This window comes from Danio rerio, chromosome 12 (assembly GCF_052040795.2).
Source record: "Danio rerio strain M-AB ecotype USA chromosome 12, GRCz13ab, whole genome shotgun sequence".
Lineage (NCBI taxonomy): Eukaryota > Metazoa > Chordata > Actinopteri > Cypriniformes > Danionidae > Danio > Danio rerio.
The window spans coordinates 50,916,670-50,932,500 of NC_141032.1; the positions used below are offsets into that span (position 1 = coordinate 50,916,670).

Here is a 15,831-nt window from a genome sequence, read left to right on the forward strand (position 1 = left end):
GAGTGCAAGCAGCTAGGGACACCGGCCCTCGCGGCCAAAAAACAGACCGGCCCACCGGGAATTCTCCCGGTCCTCCCGATTAGCCAATCCGGGCCTGGGCTCGAGTTTCTAATTTGAGTCGTCGGGATCAATCGGTTCGCGAACATGCCTAAAACAAATCCAAGAAAAAAAATTCAAGAAAAACGGCAATTTAACCACAGTATTTCCCTGACAATTGAGAAAATGATTGATATTAAGTGCTGGGATTAATTGTTTTAAGATTCACGCACTGTCAAACATGTTTACATTCCCTCAGATTTATTTCGCGCCCCAACACCAGAAGAGTTATAAACTCACCTCAGGGAGTAAAAACCGTCGTAAATTGTTCACATATCAAGATGATCGTCGTTGATGCGAGTGTAAATGTCGGTTTAATAGAGTTCTGTAGTCAATTAAATTGAGAGAAGCGATTCCTCTTTCATAATTACATGGACGTCTGATTATTTCGCGAACGAGTTGTTCTGTTGAGTCGATTCACTTACTGATTCAGAACGATGATGCGAAGTTGAAGAAAGATTACGGGGTTAAGTGAAAACCAACATTTAGAAACTATAGAAAACAATAATAAATCAAAAGCAATCGTTTTTCTTATATTCATTTATTTTATCTGTTTTGTATAACAATATTTTTGTTGTTTTTATTATTCTGACATTGTCTGTTTCTGTGTAGCTAAACCTCTTTATTTTTATTAACCTTTTATTTTCTTTATATTTTAATTAATCTCCATGTTCACAATTGCATTTGTTTTACCTCTTTACGTAAATTGATTAAAATATAAACATACCGAGTAAAAGATTCATTCAAACGAATCGACTCACTGAATCAATGACTCCTCAACGCCAAGTTGAAGCATTTTCATGCGCTTCTTACAATCTATCAAGTCCGCGAGGCAAATGTGTGCATTCTGAAGTCATTTACATATCGAAAACGGATTGTAGTGTGTTATAATGTGTCAAGAGTGGGTCATGTCTGTGCATTGTAACGCAGAGAGAGTAACATGCCGCTACACGGACGCTCAGATGTGTTTGTAACACACACCCATACCCACACTCGCTTTAATGACTCGCTCTCTTCACAACTACAGCAATGCATCTTCCAGAAACATCAACATCATGCATGAGGAAGAAAAGCTCGACGCAGAAAGTTGAACTCACCATCGCAGGGAAAACAGAGTCCTCCTTCAATACCAGAAGCGCTGCTGTGAGCAAACACACTTGAGCAAATCTCTGCGTGCTCCACCGAATTCAAACACACACACACACACACTCGAGGAGCAAGAGAGAGAGGCGCGCTCTCGTGGACTGAATGAAACACGAGCTCTTTGAGCATGCGTGCGTGTGTGTGTGTGTGTGTGTGTGTGTGTGTGTGTGTGTGTGTGTGTGTGTGTGTGTGTGTGTGTGTGTGTGTGTGTGTGTGTGTGTGTGTGTGTGTGTGTGGTGCCAGGCGCTGAGGGGATCCTAAAATCAGCAGTTCACACACAGACATACAACGTTTTTAATTCCAATGGTTTAAAACTTGCCCTAACATACAAAAACGAAACAAATAAAAAAATATTTTTTAAATATGACATGTATATAAAAATTAGGAATATTCGCATTTACAATGTTCAGCTGAATGCATGTTTATTAATACTATGATTACTGTTGTTTATTTGCAAATCAATACTTATTCCAATAATGACAATGACATTTACAGTAACAATTCTTCATTTTAACAGTAAAATTTGACATCAGTGCACTCTCAGAAATAAAGGAACAAAATAACAATAATAATTCCTTACATTTATATAGCACTTTTCTGGGCACTCAAAGCACTTTACACATAGGGGGATCTCCTCATCCACCACCAGTGTGCAGCATCCACCTGGATGACCATTTTGCACCAGACTGCACACCACACACCAGCTGATTGGTGGAGAGGAGATATGGGGAGGGTTAGAAGGTCATGATGGATAGAGGGTAGAGGGCAGATTTGGCCAGGATGCCGGGTTAAACCCCTACTCTTTTTCGAAGGACATCCTGGGATTTTTAACGACCACAGAGAGTCAGGACCTCGGTTTAACGCCTCATACAAAAGACGGCGCTCATAGAGTCCCCGTCACCAGGGCCGGCGCGTCCATAAAGGCGACCTAGGCGGCCACTTAAGGCGCCAGAATATAGAGAGTGGCGTCCCTGAAACAACCCTCCCCAACCGCGCCCTCATCCGCGTCTAGGCTGGCAGAATAGAGAGAGCGGCGTCCCCGAAATTACCCTCGCCACCCGCGCCCACAGTTATATCCGCCTCTGGGGCGGCAGAATAGAGAGGGCGGTGTCCCCTAAACTACCCTCACCACCCGCGCCTCAGTTATATCAGCGTCTAGGCTGGCAGAATAGAGAGGGCGGCATCCCCTAAACTACCCTCACCACCCACACCTCAGTTATATCAGCGTCTAGGCTGGCAGATTATAGAGAGCGGCGTCCCCGAAACTACCCTCACCACCCGCACCCTCATCCGGGTCTAGGGTGGCAGAATAGAGAGAGCGGCGTCCCCGAAATTACCCTCACCACCCGCACCCACAGTTATATCCGCCTCTGGGGCGGCAGAATAGAGAGGGCGGCGTCCCCTAAACTACCCTCACCACCCGCGCCTCAGTTATATCAGCGTCTAGGCTGGCAGAATAGAGAGGGCGGCATCCCCTAAACTACCCTCACCACCCACACCTCAGTTATATCAGCGTCTAGGCTGGCAGATTATAGAGAGCGGCGTCCCCGAAACTACCCTCACCACCCGCACCCTCATCCGCGTCTAGGGTGGCAGAATAGAGAGAGCGGCGTCCCCGAAATTACCCTCGCCACCCGCACCCACAGTTATATCCGCCTCTGGGGCGGCAGAATAGAGAGGGCGGCGTCCCCTAAACTAGCCTCACCACCCGCGCCTCAGTTATATCAGCGTCTAGGCTGGCAGAATAGAGATATTTAGGGTTGAGGCCGGCGTGACTGTCCTTTGCCTAGAGCGACAGTTCAGCTTGCTCAGGCCCTGTCCATCACTATACTGGGTGAAGTCTAGATGGGATATGCGGCCAGCCGGAAGTGTGATATGCACATTAATAAAGCAGCATTTTTTTATGAAGCTGTATTATTAATATTTTTACAGTACTGTGACGGTTGGGTTTAGGGTTGGGGTGGGGGTAGACGTTAATAAAATGCAATAAATGGGAAATTTAATAAATAATTCTTGTTTACTTCCGGCCGCAAACGTATCCGATCTAGGAACAACCACTATACTGGGGCATTAGGGCCCACACAGGTTGAGCGCCCCCTGCTGGCCTCACTAACACCACTTCTGGCAGCAACCTAGCTTTCCCATTTGGTCTCCCATCCAGGTATTAACCAGGCACAGCCCTGCTTAGCTTCAGTGGGCGACCATGTGAGAGTTGCAGAGAGCTAGCTGCCGGCTAAATAATCTGTCACTTTGTACTAAACAGGTGGACATTAGTACCATTAGGGTTTAGTTTTGTACATTGTAAGGTTCAATTGTGTACCCTAAATGTACTTTCAGGTACACATTTGTACTTTTTGGCTATTAATTTGTGCCTTTAATGACCTGTTCAGAACAAAAATGTACCTTTTGAAAAGGTGCCACCACAGTGACAGATTTTGTACCTTTATTTTTAAGAGTGTGGCTCAGTGGTTATCACTGTGGACTCATAGCAAGAAGGTGGCTGGTTCGAGTCTCACCTGGATCAGTTGGTATTTCTGTGTAGAGTTTGCATGCCCTCCTGTGTTGGTGTGGATTTCCTCCAGGTGGAAATATAAGTTGGAGGTTCATGCCGTTGTGGAGACCCTTGTTAAATAAGAGACTAAGCCGAGGGAAAATGAACAAATTAATACTTTGACATCATACCAATGTTTATATTTAGTTGTAACATAACTATATGTATTACAACTGGCAAAATTTACAAAACTGTATCCCCATTTCCAAAATAACAAATCATTTATTGTTCATTTAAAGTTACCAACATATCAATTGTAGCAGAGCAAGTAAAAGAAGCAAACAATCTTTCCAAAATAACAGACAATCAAAGGCAGAGTGGTGGCTCAGTGGTTGGCACTGTCGTCTCACAGCAAGAAGGTCTCTGGTTCAAGCACCGGCTAGGTCAGTTGGTGTTTCTGTGTGGAGTTTGCATGTTCTCCTCGTGTTGACTCGTGGGTTTCCTTCTGGTGCTCCGGTTTCCCCCATAGTCCAAACACATGCGCTATAGAGGAATTGATCAACTAAACCAGGGGTCACCAAAATTGTTCCTGGAGGGCCGGTGTCCCTGCAGCGTTTAGCTCCAACTTGCTTCAACACACCTGCCTGGATGTTTCAAGAATACCAAGTAAGAGCTTGATTAGTTTGTTTAGGTGTGTTTGATTAGGGCTGGAGCTAAAATCTGCAGAACACCGGCCCTCCAGGAACAATTTTGGTGACCACTGAACTAAACTGTCTGTAGTATATGAGTATGTGTGTAAATGAATGTGTATGGGTGTTTCCCAGTACTAGATTGCAGCTAAAAAGGGCATCCACTGTGTAAAGCATATGCTGGATAAGTTGGTGGTTCATTCTGATGTGGCGACCCCAGATTAAGTCGAAGGAAAATTAATGAATAAATAACTGGCAATCAACAACTACTAAATAAGGATGGTTCGCTGTTTTTACAAGAGCAGCAATGTCCATAGGACAAGACTAGATGACTAGAAAAGTTCATTTAATTCAACAACAACGACAAAATAAAACTAATTTAGGCAGCAAGATTTTTATTTGATTCTCTTACAATATTTTTATGCAAGAAAGATCATTTACAATAAATCACACACTGTAAAAATGCTGGGTTAATCCGGGGTCGCCACAGCGGAATGAACCGACAACTTATCCAGCAGCGATAAGTTTTTTCCAGCCGCAACCCATCTCTGGGAAACATCCACACACACACTCATACACTACGGACAATTTAGCCTACCCAATTCACCTGTACCGCATGTGTTTGGACTGTGGGGGAAACCGGAGCACCCGGAGTAAACCCACGCGAAGGCAGGGAGAACATGCAAACTCCACACAGAAACACCAACTCAGCCAAGGATCGAACCAGAAACGCCAACTGAGCCGAGGATTGAACCAGCGACCTTTTTGCTGTGAGGCGACAGCACTACCTATTGCACCACTGCTTCGCCCTTTGTTTGGACACCATGAAGGAATTAAAATAACTTATTCATTCATTTATTAATTTTTTTTGTTCGGCTTAGTCCCTTTATTAGGGGGTCACCACAACAGAATGAACCACCAACTTATCCAGCACATGTTTCACACAGCAGATGCCCTTCCATCCGCAACCCAACACTGGGAAACACTCATACACTCTTGCATTCACACACGGCCAATTTAATTAATCAATTCCACTATAGCGCAAGTGTTTGGACTTATTCCACCATGTCGCCCTACATTAACTTATTAATTTTTACAAATTTAAGTTGATAAAATATAAGAACATGAAATTAAAATCATTAAGTTGTCCCCATATCCCAGTACTGGGCTGCAGCTGGAAGGTACGGTGGCCGAGAGAGCTTAAAGCACTGCAGTTTACACGTGTTGCAAATTCCCACAACACAAACAACTGCAGAAATGCACAGTAAATTGGTCACAACACAAACAACTTAAAAAGCTCGCTGCAATTAGTTATAACACGTGCAAATATCCAGGTAACACAACGGAAATGTTTCAAGGGGACCCAAAAACATGACAGACCCTGCTGAGATATGGATGTGTTAATATGCCGTGACTTTTGCTCAGTGATGTAATTGGTGGTCTTTGAAAAGTGAGTTCATTCATTCATTTTCTTGTCGGCTTAGTCCCTTTATTAATCCGGGGTCACCACAGCGGAATGAACCGCCAACTTATCCAGCAAGTTTTTACGCAGCGGATGCCCTTCCAGCCGCAACCCATCTCTGGGAAACATCCACACACACTACGGACAATTTAGCCTACCCAATTCACCTGTATCACATGTCTTTAGACTGTGGGATAAACCGGAGCACCCGGAGGAAACCCACGCAAACGCAGGGAGAACATGCAAACTCTACACAGAAATGCCAACTGAGCCGAGGTTCGACCCAGTGATCTTCTTGCTGTGAGGTGAACGTGCTACCCACTGCGTCGCCTGAAAGGTGAGTTGTTGTTTTTTTATTAATATCCTGATTACACAACATAATCATAAGTCCTGGGGCCCTAAGCAGCCGCTTACCTTGCTTATTGGTTAAAGCCACCCCTGCACACACACACTACAGCTAGTTTAGTTTATCAATTCCTCTATAGCGCATGTGTTTGGACTGTGGGGGAAATCGGAGCACCCACGCCAACACGGAGAGAACATGCAAACTCTCACAGAAATGACAACTAACACAGCTGGGGCTTGAACCAGCGACCTGCTTGCTGTGAAGCGACTGTGCTACCCACTGCGCCACCATGACACCCTCACTTGATCCATTTATTCATTTTGGCTTAGTCTCTTTATTAATCTGGGGTCGCCACAGCGGAATGAACCACCAACTTATCCAGCATATGTTTTAGGCAGCGGATGCCCCTATAGGTGAATCAGGTAAGCTAAAATTGTCCGTATTGTGTGCGTGTGAATGAGTGTGTGTGGATGGCGGTTCATTCCGCTGTGGCGACCTCAGATTAATAGAGGAACTAAGCCGAAAATAAAATAAATGAATGAATGAATGACAAAGCATATTTGTATTGTCGAAGAAAGTCGATTAATATAAATTCTCTTTTTGTTGTAAACAAGATACAGCTTTAATAAAAACAAAAAATCCCACAAAATATTCATATATACAATTAAAAGAATTTAGGGTAATGGATTCACATCTAAATGTGATCACTTGAGCCAATAAAAAATAAATAAGTTGCTTTAAACAATAATTTTTTAAGTCTGTGACAGTACAAAGCACATTGAGCTTCTGTTTAATTCGCATACACTGGCCTGTGTGAATTACCTTAACATTTTACATTGGTCAAAACAAATATAGTTGAGCTCTTAATCAAAAACATTCACATTAAACTATGATTTGAACTTAAAAAATATATTTGAAAAATAAAATAAATAATTTTAAGAGACTATTTAATTGAATAAATACTGCTTGCAAGTTATTTCACTGTAGCTAATTTATATAAGCAGTTTGAACAAACAAAGTGCAGCAAAGTATCCACGTTTAATGTAATATAATCACAGCAGTTCACGTAGCTACATTACCTTCAAAGGACGAGCGCGGTGACGTCACGCGCGGGCGCAAGGTGTTTTAATTGTTGCTCGTAAAAAATGCGCCTCATTACCACACGAATAGATGATGAGCTGTCACGGCATGTCAATTTCCTTTAATGTCCTCTGCTACTTGTTAAATATGCGGGGGTCCGACTCGAGGGAGGCCCTATATAAAGCGCCCGGGACTCCCGAGCTGTCATTCATTCTGACCGCGCATCATGCACGCGCTCGGAGTCGCGCGCCTGGCCTGCTACTGCCAGCTGCTGCTGCTCGGAGTGTTCGGAAAGCACACGCGTTATCATCACAATAATTATAACAGCTTGAGGAATATGTCACACCGCATGCATCTGCCCACGTACATGATGCATCTCTATCGGCATTACAAGATGAACCAGACGCGCATACCCGCGGAGAGCCTCGAGCACGAGCACGCAGACACAATCAGGAGCATCATGTCTAAAAGTAAGGCTGTTTTTATTTTTTTGTAGGGTTTTAAATGTTTTACTTTAGCTGTGAGAGTGAGTGAAGTGTGTGTATAAAGCTCAATGGCGTTTTCAGCAGTGCGGTATTTATAAATAATCAATAAAAAATGTAATTATGGAGTAAAAATATAATATAAACCTTAAATACAAAGCAAAAACAGCTATAGAAAATATAAACAAACCTTAAGTAGCCCATATTAAAAAAAATAAAATAAATTAGACATATATTAGAGTGATTGACGGTACAATAATAGTAAAATACCTGAACTGAATAAGTGAAATTAAATAGAAAGTGGATATGCACTATAAAAATGCAGGGATCCGCACAATTCATTCATTTTGTTCCAACACAAATTAAGTTAACTTAACATTTTTTTACAAATTTATGTGCATTGACCATTAAAAAATTAAGTTTTCCCAACGAAATCTCATGAAATTGTGTTCTTTTACCTCATTTTAATTAAGTAGTTTAAACAAGTTTGATATATTTATATATTTTTGAGAGTGTAAATTGTTAATAAACATTAAAAAATGTTCAGTGGGGGTGCAAAAGTGCATGAAAAAATGTTGATTAAAATCCATAAATGTAATAATTAACATTTAATTAATAACTTAGGCCCACTACAATTTATATTTGCATTACTACTCTTTTAATTCATTGAAATATGTAACGTTGTGCTTTGACAAAATATATATTGTCTAATTTTGTCTCATTTATTTGTCTAAATTAAGTCAGTTTTTTATTAAAATAAACAAAATTTGAGAAGAATATTTTGCCATGTAGAAATAAGAAACTGAATTGAATAAAGTTTTAAATAAATAAATATTTTAAATAATATTTTTACTTAATATTAATAAATAATACATTGTAAATAAATATTTTAAATATTTCTATTCGAATAAATACTCAAGTACACATGCTTTGACATTATAAAAAGTACTACTTAATTATATATATATATATATATATATATATATATATATATATATATATATATATATATATATATATATATATATATATATATATATATATATATATATATATATATATATATAGGCTATTTTTTATATTTATATTTATATATTTTTAATATTTAATCTGAATAAATAATTAAATAAAGATGCTTTGACATTTTTAAAAAATACTACTTGTTTAATTTATATATACATAATCTTTATTTTTCATTTTTAATCATAATATTGGCTAATAGAATCGTACTATATATTTTTGATCATTTATTATTTAAATCATTTTTATTATATTCATTTTGGAATCATAACTATCAAATAACTCTGTTTTGAGCCGGTCTGCATTGTAAAAAGCACTCGAGAACTAAAGACGAGCTGAACGAAAGTGTGTGAAGTGTGTCCAATCTGAGCTCCAGACATCCTCAATCCACATCTGCAGTCAGATCTCCTACTGAAGCCGATGTGGATTCGCCTCTGTCGGCCAGACATCTCACACAAACCCCCGGGAAACACCAATCCACATCGGCTTGAGCTCTGCTTCACACCGCGCTGATGAGATTAAAGCTCCAGCTGGAGGTGTCGAGCGCCGTTTCGAGCCCGTGTTTACTCTGAGCGGATTAGCGGAGAGATTTGTTAGCGGATCTCTAATATCAGATCGATACCACGTGATCACACTTTTTGTTTTTGACACCTTTAGCTAATTAATTGCAGATACTAATATTTGATCTTATTTACATGCTAGAAAGAGAGGGGGAGGGGGGAATATAAATGGAATATAATTAATCATGTTTCAGCTTGTGGAGATACTAGCGCATATTTAATATCAGATCGATACCACATGACTTTTCATCACACTTTTTCTTAATGACAACTAATTGATTGTAGATACTAATATTTGATGTAATCTTATTATGTGTGTGAGAATGAGAGTTTATAAAATCAAAGGACTTTTATTATATTTTTTATTTATTATATTATTATAATCAATAAGTCATCAGTCATAGCATTTTAAACTAAGTATATTATGTTTCAGATTAATTTTACAGTCGTTTTTGATTAGATTAATATATGTTATTAATAATAATAATTATTATTATTTACTTTTTTAGAAAAAAATTATAATTGCAAGGGTAATGATTCTTTATTTTACTTTTATTAATTACAGTATATATATATATATATATATATATATATATATATATATATATATATATATATATATATATATATATATATATATACATACATATATACATACAATTTTAGAGAATTTAGAGAGTTTATCAAATCAAAGATTTACAGTAAATAAACATATAGACTAACGACATATGCATATGTATTGTCATTTAAAAGAGAGAGAGAGTTTAAAAAATCATAAGAGTTCTATTGATATTTTATATTTTATGAAATATTTTATGGCTTTTATTTTGCTATATAAATAGGTTTATGATCGATAAGTCATCAGTCATATCACTTTGAACTAAGTTGATTATGTTTCAAATTAATTTTACAGCTGTTTTAAATAATGTAAGTTAATATTAATAATAATAATAATAATAATAATAATAATAATAATGTATTATTTACATTTAGAAAAAATATAATTGCAAGTGTAATGATTATTCTTTTATTAGTTAAGGTGCAACAAAAATGGTATTTATTATAATTTTAATTTAGAGAGTTTATAAAATCAAAGATTTTAAATAAACATATAGACTAACAAAATATGTGTATTTATTATCACTTAACGAGAGAGAAAGCGAGAAAGAGAGAGTGTTTATAAAATCATAGGACTTCTATTAACATTTCATTTTTGAATACATTTTTATGGCTTTTATTTTGCAATAAAATAGGTTTATGATCAATAAGTCATCAGTCATAACATCTGGAACTAAGTTAATTATGTTTCAGATTAATTTTACAGCTGTTTTAAATTAATGTAATTTAATAATAATAATAATAACAACAACAACAACAACAACAACAACAACAACAACAACAACAATAATAATAATAATAATATATAAAAATATGTATCATCACTTTAATTCAGAGAATTTATAAAATTAAAGATTTATAATAAACATATAGACTAACAAAATATTTTTACTTATTATCACTTAATAAAGAAAGAAAGTTTGTAAAATCAAAAAAACTTCAATTAATATTTCATATTTTATAAAAAAAATATTTTGAAAAATAGCTATACAATCAATATGTCATCAGTCTTAATTGTATGGACTGAGTGAATCATGTTTCAACTTGTCTTTTTAAATCAGTTTAATGTATGACAATGATCTAAAATAAAAACTGTTTGTAAAAATAAATAATTAAATAAATACATAAATTAGTAATTAATTAAATAAAAATATATACAAACACGCATATACATACATACATAGACTGTACAAAGGAATATTAATAATAACTAATATTAAGAGTCTAGAGCAGTGGTGTTGAAGTGAGCTTGTTTAAGATTGAGTTGTGCAGCTGAAGCAGGACAGCAGCTCTATTAAACACAGCAGAGACACTCATTAGATGAAGCACAGCTATTAGTTTGAATGTAAATGTACAGAGCCAATACACTTCAGTGGACGAGGAGGATCAAAGTGTGTGTGTTCAGCTGCACAAGCCAGCTCATTACTCTCAGCGCTGTGTGTGTGTGTGAGTGGGTCTGTGTGTGTCAGTAAGCGAGTGTCAGTGTGTTTGTGTGTGTGTGTGTGTACTGTATATCTATCAGGCAGTAAAGATCACAGATTTTTAAAGAAATCAGACCTTAAGCGTGGTGATTTTATAATGGAGAGACAGTTCACTGAAAGTGCTGAGGCTGGCTGACTGAAATTAAAAGTCTCTGTGCATATAAAAACATTGAGAAGACATTTAATGATTCAACAAGAAGAGGCAAAACATACAGTACGAGAAGTGCTATTTATTCAAACTAACTTGTTTGAGCTCAGAGAATTTAGTGCTAGAGTAGCAGTCTTTTGGAAAGAAGGAGTGAGAGAAAGAAAGAGCTTTAATAGGTGGTTTTGGTTTTATTTATCAGGGGTTCAGGGGCTCTCATGCCAGTTTATCCACAATCCAAGTGGGAACGTGAAGATCATTTCAAAACTTATTAGATAAATTCTTATTTATTTAATATTTATTATTATAATTTTAGTTGATTTTGATAGCAAACTTTTTTTTTGTTCACATAATCACATTTCTTGTCTGGTCTCACAATCACTTTGTTTTATTCACATAATCAATTTTTTTGTTTGTTCACAATCACATTTGTTTTGTTCACATAATAACATTTTTTGTTTGATCACATGATAACATTTGTTTTGTTCACATAATAACATTTTTTTGATTGGTCACAGAATGACATTTGTTTTTGTTCACATAATAACATTTTTTGTTCACATCACTTTTTTGTTTGGTCACAATGACACTTGTTTTATTCAAATTACGACATTTGTTTTGTTTACATAATAATAAAGTTTGTGTTTGGTCACATAATAACATTTGTTTTGTTCACATAATCATTTTTTTTGTTTGTTCACATAATTACATTTATTTTGTTCACATAATCAAATGTTTTGGTCCCATAATCACATTTGTATGGTCACATAATGACATTTTTTTAGTCACATTATTTTTTTGTTTGGTCCCATAATCACATTTGTATGGTCACATAATGACATTTTTTTAGTCACATTATTTTTTTGTTTGGTCCCATAATCACATTTGTATGGTCACATAATGACATTTTTTTAGTCACATTATTTTTTTGTTTGGTCACATAATCACATTTGTTCACATAATGACTGTTTGGTTACAATCACATTTGTTTGGACACATAATGACATTGCTTTGTTCACATTATCAAATTTGTTTGGTCACATAATTTTTTTTGTTTGGTCACATAATGACATTTTTTTAGTCACATTATATTTTCTTGGTTTGGTCACAATCACATTTGTTCACATAATGACTGTTTGGTCACAATCACATTTGTTTGGACACATAATGACATTGCTTTGTTCACATTATCACATTTGTTTGGTAACATAATATTTTTTTGTTTGGTCACATAATGACATTTGTTTACATAATCACATTTGTTTTGTTCACATAATCACATTTTTTTGGTTACATAATAATGTTTTTTGTTCCATAATCACATTTTTGGACACAAAAGGACATTTGTTTTGTTTACATAACATTTTTTTGTTTGTTTTTTTGGTCAGATAATCAAATATTTTGTTTGGTCACATAAAATCGTCTGCTAAATGACTAAATGTAAATGTAATAAAGTTTTTTTTTTTGCACATAATCATAAATAAAATTTTGCTTGTTCACATAATCACCCCCCCCCCCCCACATAATCACATTTTTGTTTGTTCATGTAATCACATTTTTTAGCTTGTGCACATAATCACATTTTATGTTTGTTTACATAATCAAATGTTTTGCTTGTACACAATAATCACTTTTTTGTTTGTTTACATGATCACATTTTTGTTTGGTTACATAATAAAGTTTTTTTTGGGAAAAATAAACACATTTTCTGTTTGGACACATAATTACGTTTTTTTTTTTTTTTTGTTCGCTCTCATAATCACAATTGTTCAAATAATAATTTTTGTATTTTAACCTAATCACTGTTTTGGTTTGTTCACATATTCACATTTTTTTTTTTGTTTACAATTACATTTTTGTTAATTCACATAATCACATTTTTTTTTACATAATCACATTTGTTTGTTTTTTTACATGATCACATTTGTTTGTGTTTTTTACATAATCACATTTGCTGTGCTTGTTTGCGTGATCATGTTTTTTCAGCTCACATAATAACCTTTTTAATTAATTTTTCTGTCTTCTCCCAGATGTGCTCAACAATGACAACCACTACGTGGCGATCTTTGACCTGTCTCCGGTTTTGTCGGAACGTCAGATTCAGGCAGCGGAGCTGCGGATCCGCGTCCCTAGAGACCTGCACCCCGATGGGCTGACATTGGAGCTCCAGCACCAGCAGGGGGCGCCGTGCCCTCGTCACCAGCCCTGCCCGAAGAGCCAGTCTCTGGGCCTTTTGCCGGAGGAGTCCCTGCTGAGCGTAACACAGCACTGGAGGGTGTATAATGTCACAAATCTGCTTCTGCACTGGCCCCGGCCCCGAACATCTCCCCGCAGCCGAGTAAAGACCAAGAGACCAGCAGCGGCCCCTGGGGGAAAGGAGATCCACAGTGGGCCTAGGAGACCAGCGGCAGCCCCTGGGGGACAGGAGCTCCAGAGAAGGCCCCGAAGACCAGCAGTGGCCCCTGAGGAACAGGAGCTACCGAGCAGGCCCAGGAGACCAGTGGTGACCTCTGGGGCACAGGAGCTCCAGAGTGGGCCTCAGAGACCAGCAGCGGCCCCAGGGGGACAGAAGATCCAGAATAGACCCCGGAGACCATCAGCAGCCCCTAAAGGACAGGAGCTCCAGAGCAGGCCCAGCAGACCAGCGACAGCTCCTAGGGGACAGGAGCTCCAGAGCGCACCCCAGCGGCCAGTAGTGGCCCCTGGGGGTCGGGAGATTCATAGCAGGCCCTGGTTGCCAGCAGCAACCCCTGGGGGACAGGAGATCCAGAATGGGACCCAGAAACACAGAGCCATGCTGCTGCTGTTTTCAGAGCAGCAGGACGGGGCCAGTCTCCTACACACCGCCGGGGCCTCGAAGTTTCTGTTTTCTAGAAATAAGAAAGAAGTCAAGCGAGGACGGGCCCTCAGGAGCCGCAGGGGCCGCCGGGGGCCACCTGTCAGGAGCCCAGAGCTGCAGAGAACACCACTGCACAAGAGCACCACCTGCAGGAGGGTGGACATGCATGTGGATTTTAACCAGATCGGATGGGGCTCCTGGATCGTGTTCCCTAAGAAGTACAATGCATACCGGTGCGAGGGGGCCTGCCCGAACCCACTGGGAGAAGAGCTGCGGCCCACCAATCATGCATACATGCAGGTACTACGGTATATGTGTAAATATAACTTTAAATACATGGATAAATGTGTAAATGTTAATTATTTTAAATTAATCTGGCTTTCAATAAAATATAAGCTAATTAGCATTTTTAAAAGTAGATTTAAATAGTTTAAAATATTTATATTAAATATTTTGTAATGGCATAAAAATAGGTAGATAAGAATATAAATAATAATTGTTTGAAATAAAAGTTGCTTTAATTTAAATTTATATTAATTAGCATTTTTAACTGATGTGAAAAATTAAAGCTCAAAAATATTTATAATAAAACAACATAAATAAATGTAGAAATATTAAATAAAATGTAATTTCAAATAAATCTAAAACTATAAAACTAAAACTAATACAAGATTGTGTTACTATAATGTTATACAATTTATAGATAAGCATAAATTTATAAAATAAAAATTTATATGAAATAATTAAAAAATAAATAATATCTATTTATATATTTTTTATTTACTGAAATAACAACTTTGCATTTAATAAATCACATCAAATGCCCTGCAAAACATTGATTTTACTCCTGAAGTAAATGCAAAGTTAATGTGAAACTTTACTGAAATAATGAAATAACTCTGCTGTGTGTGTGTGTGTGTGTGTGTGTGTGTGTGTGTGTGTGTGGGCTTGTGCTGCAGAGCTTGCTGAAATATCATCACCCCAGTCGTGTTCCTGCATCCTGCTGCGCTCCGACCCGCACCAGCGCTCTCAGTATGCTGTACTACGAGAACGGAGAGATGATTCTGAGACACCACGAGGACATGCAGGTGGAGGAGTGCGGATGCCTGTGATACACACACACACACACACACACAGATGTACAGAGACACACAGACTTACACACATGCACTCACAGACGCACAAACACACACTCACACGTCTGCAGTTATGATGCACCGCAGGAACACTTGAGCACTGTCTGTATTATTAGTTAGAGGAATGTAAATATTTATTGTAAATAACGCATAAATAAAGGTCTGATATTTCTGTAAATATAATATATGAATTTTTGTATGATGAAAGGAGATCTGGTGATTAGATTGGAGATATTTTTGCTA

General features: G+C 37.5%; 2 protein-coding genes across 6 annotated transcripts in view; one reads left to right on the forward strand and one right to left on the reverse strand.

The window, feature by feature from the left end:
* Positions 1–15,831, reverse strand: part of pald1a (phosphatase domain containing paladin 1a) — a 185,359-nt gene that overhangs the window by 97,360 nt on the left and 72,168 nt on the right. The window contains 1 exon segment of one of the 5 annotated variants that reach the window (NM_198811.1): positions 1,194–1,342. The exons of 3 other annotated variants lie outside the window; for them this stretch is intronic. The gene's annotated coding sequence lies outside the window, so the exon portion shown is untranslated. 5 annotated transcript variants of the gene reach the window in all.
* On the forward strand, positions 7,527–15,565 carry ndr2 (nodal-related 2). Its single transcript, NM_139133.1, is given in 3 exon segments — positions 7,527–7,777; positions 13,644–14,752; positions 15,412–15,565. Coding segments are annotated over 3 exon segments (1,506 nt in total). The 5' UTR covers positions 7,527–7,533; the 3' UTR covers position 15,565.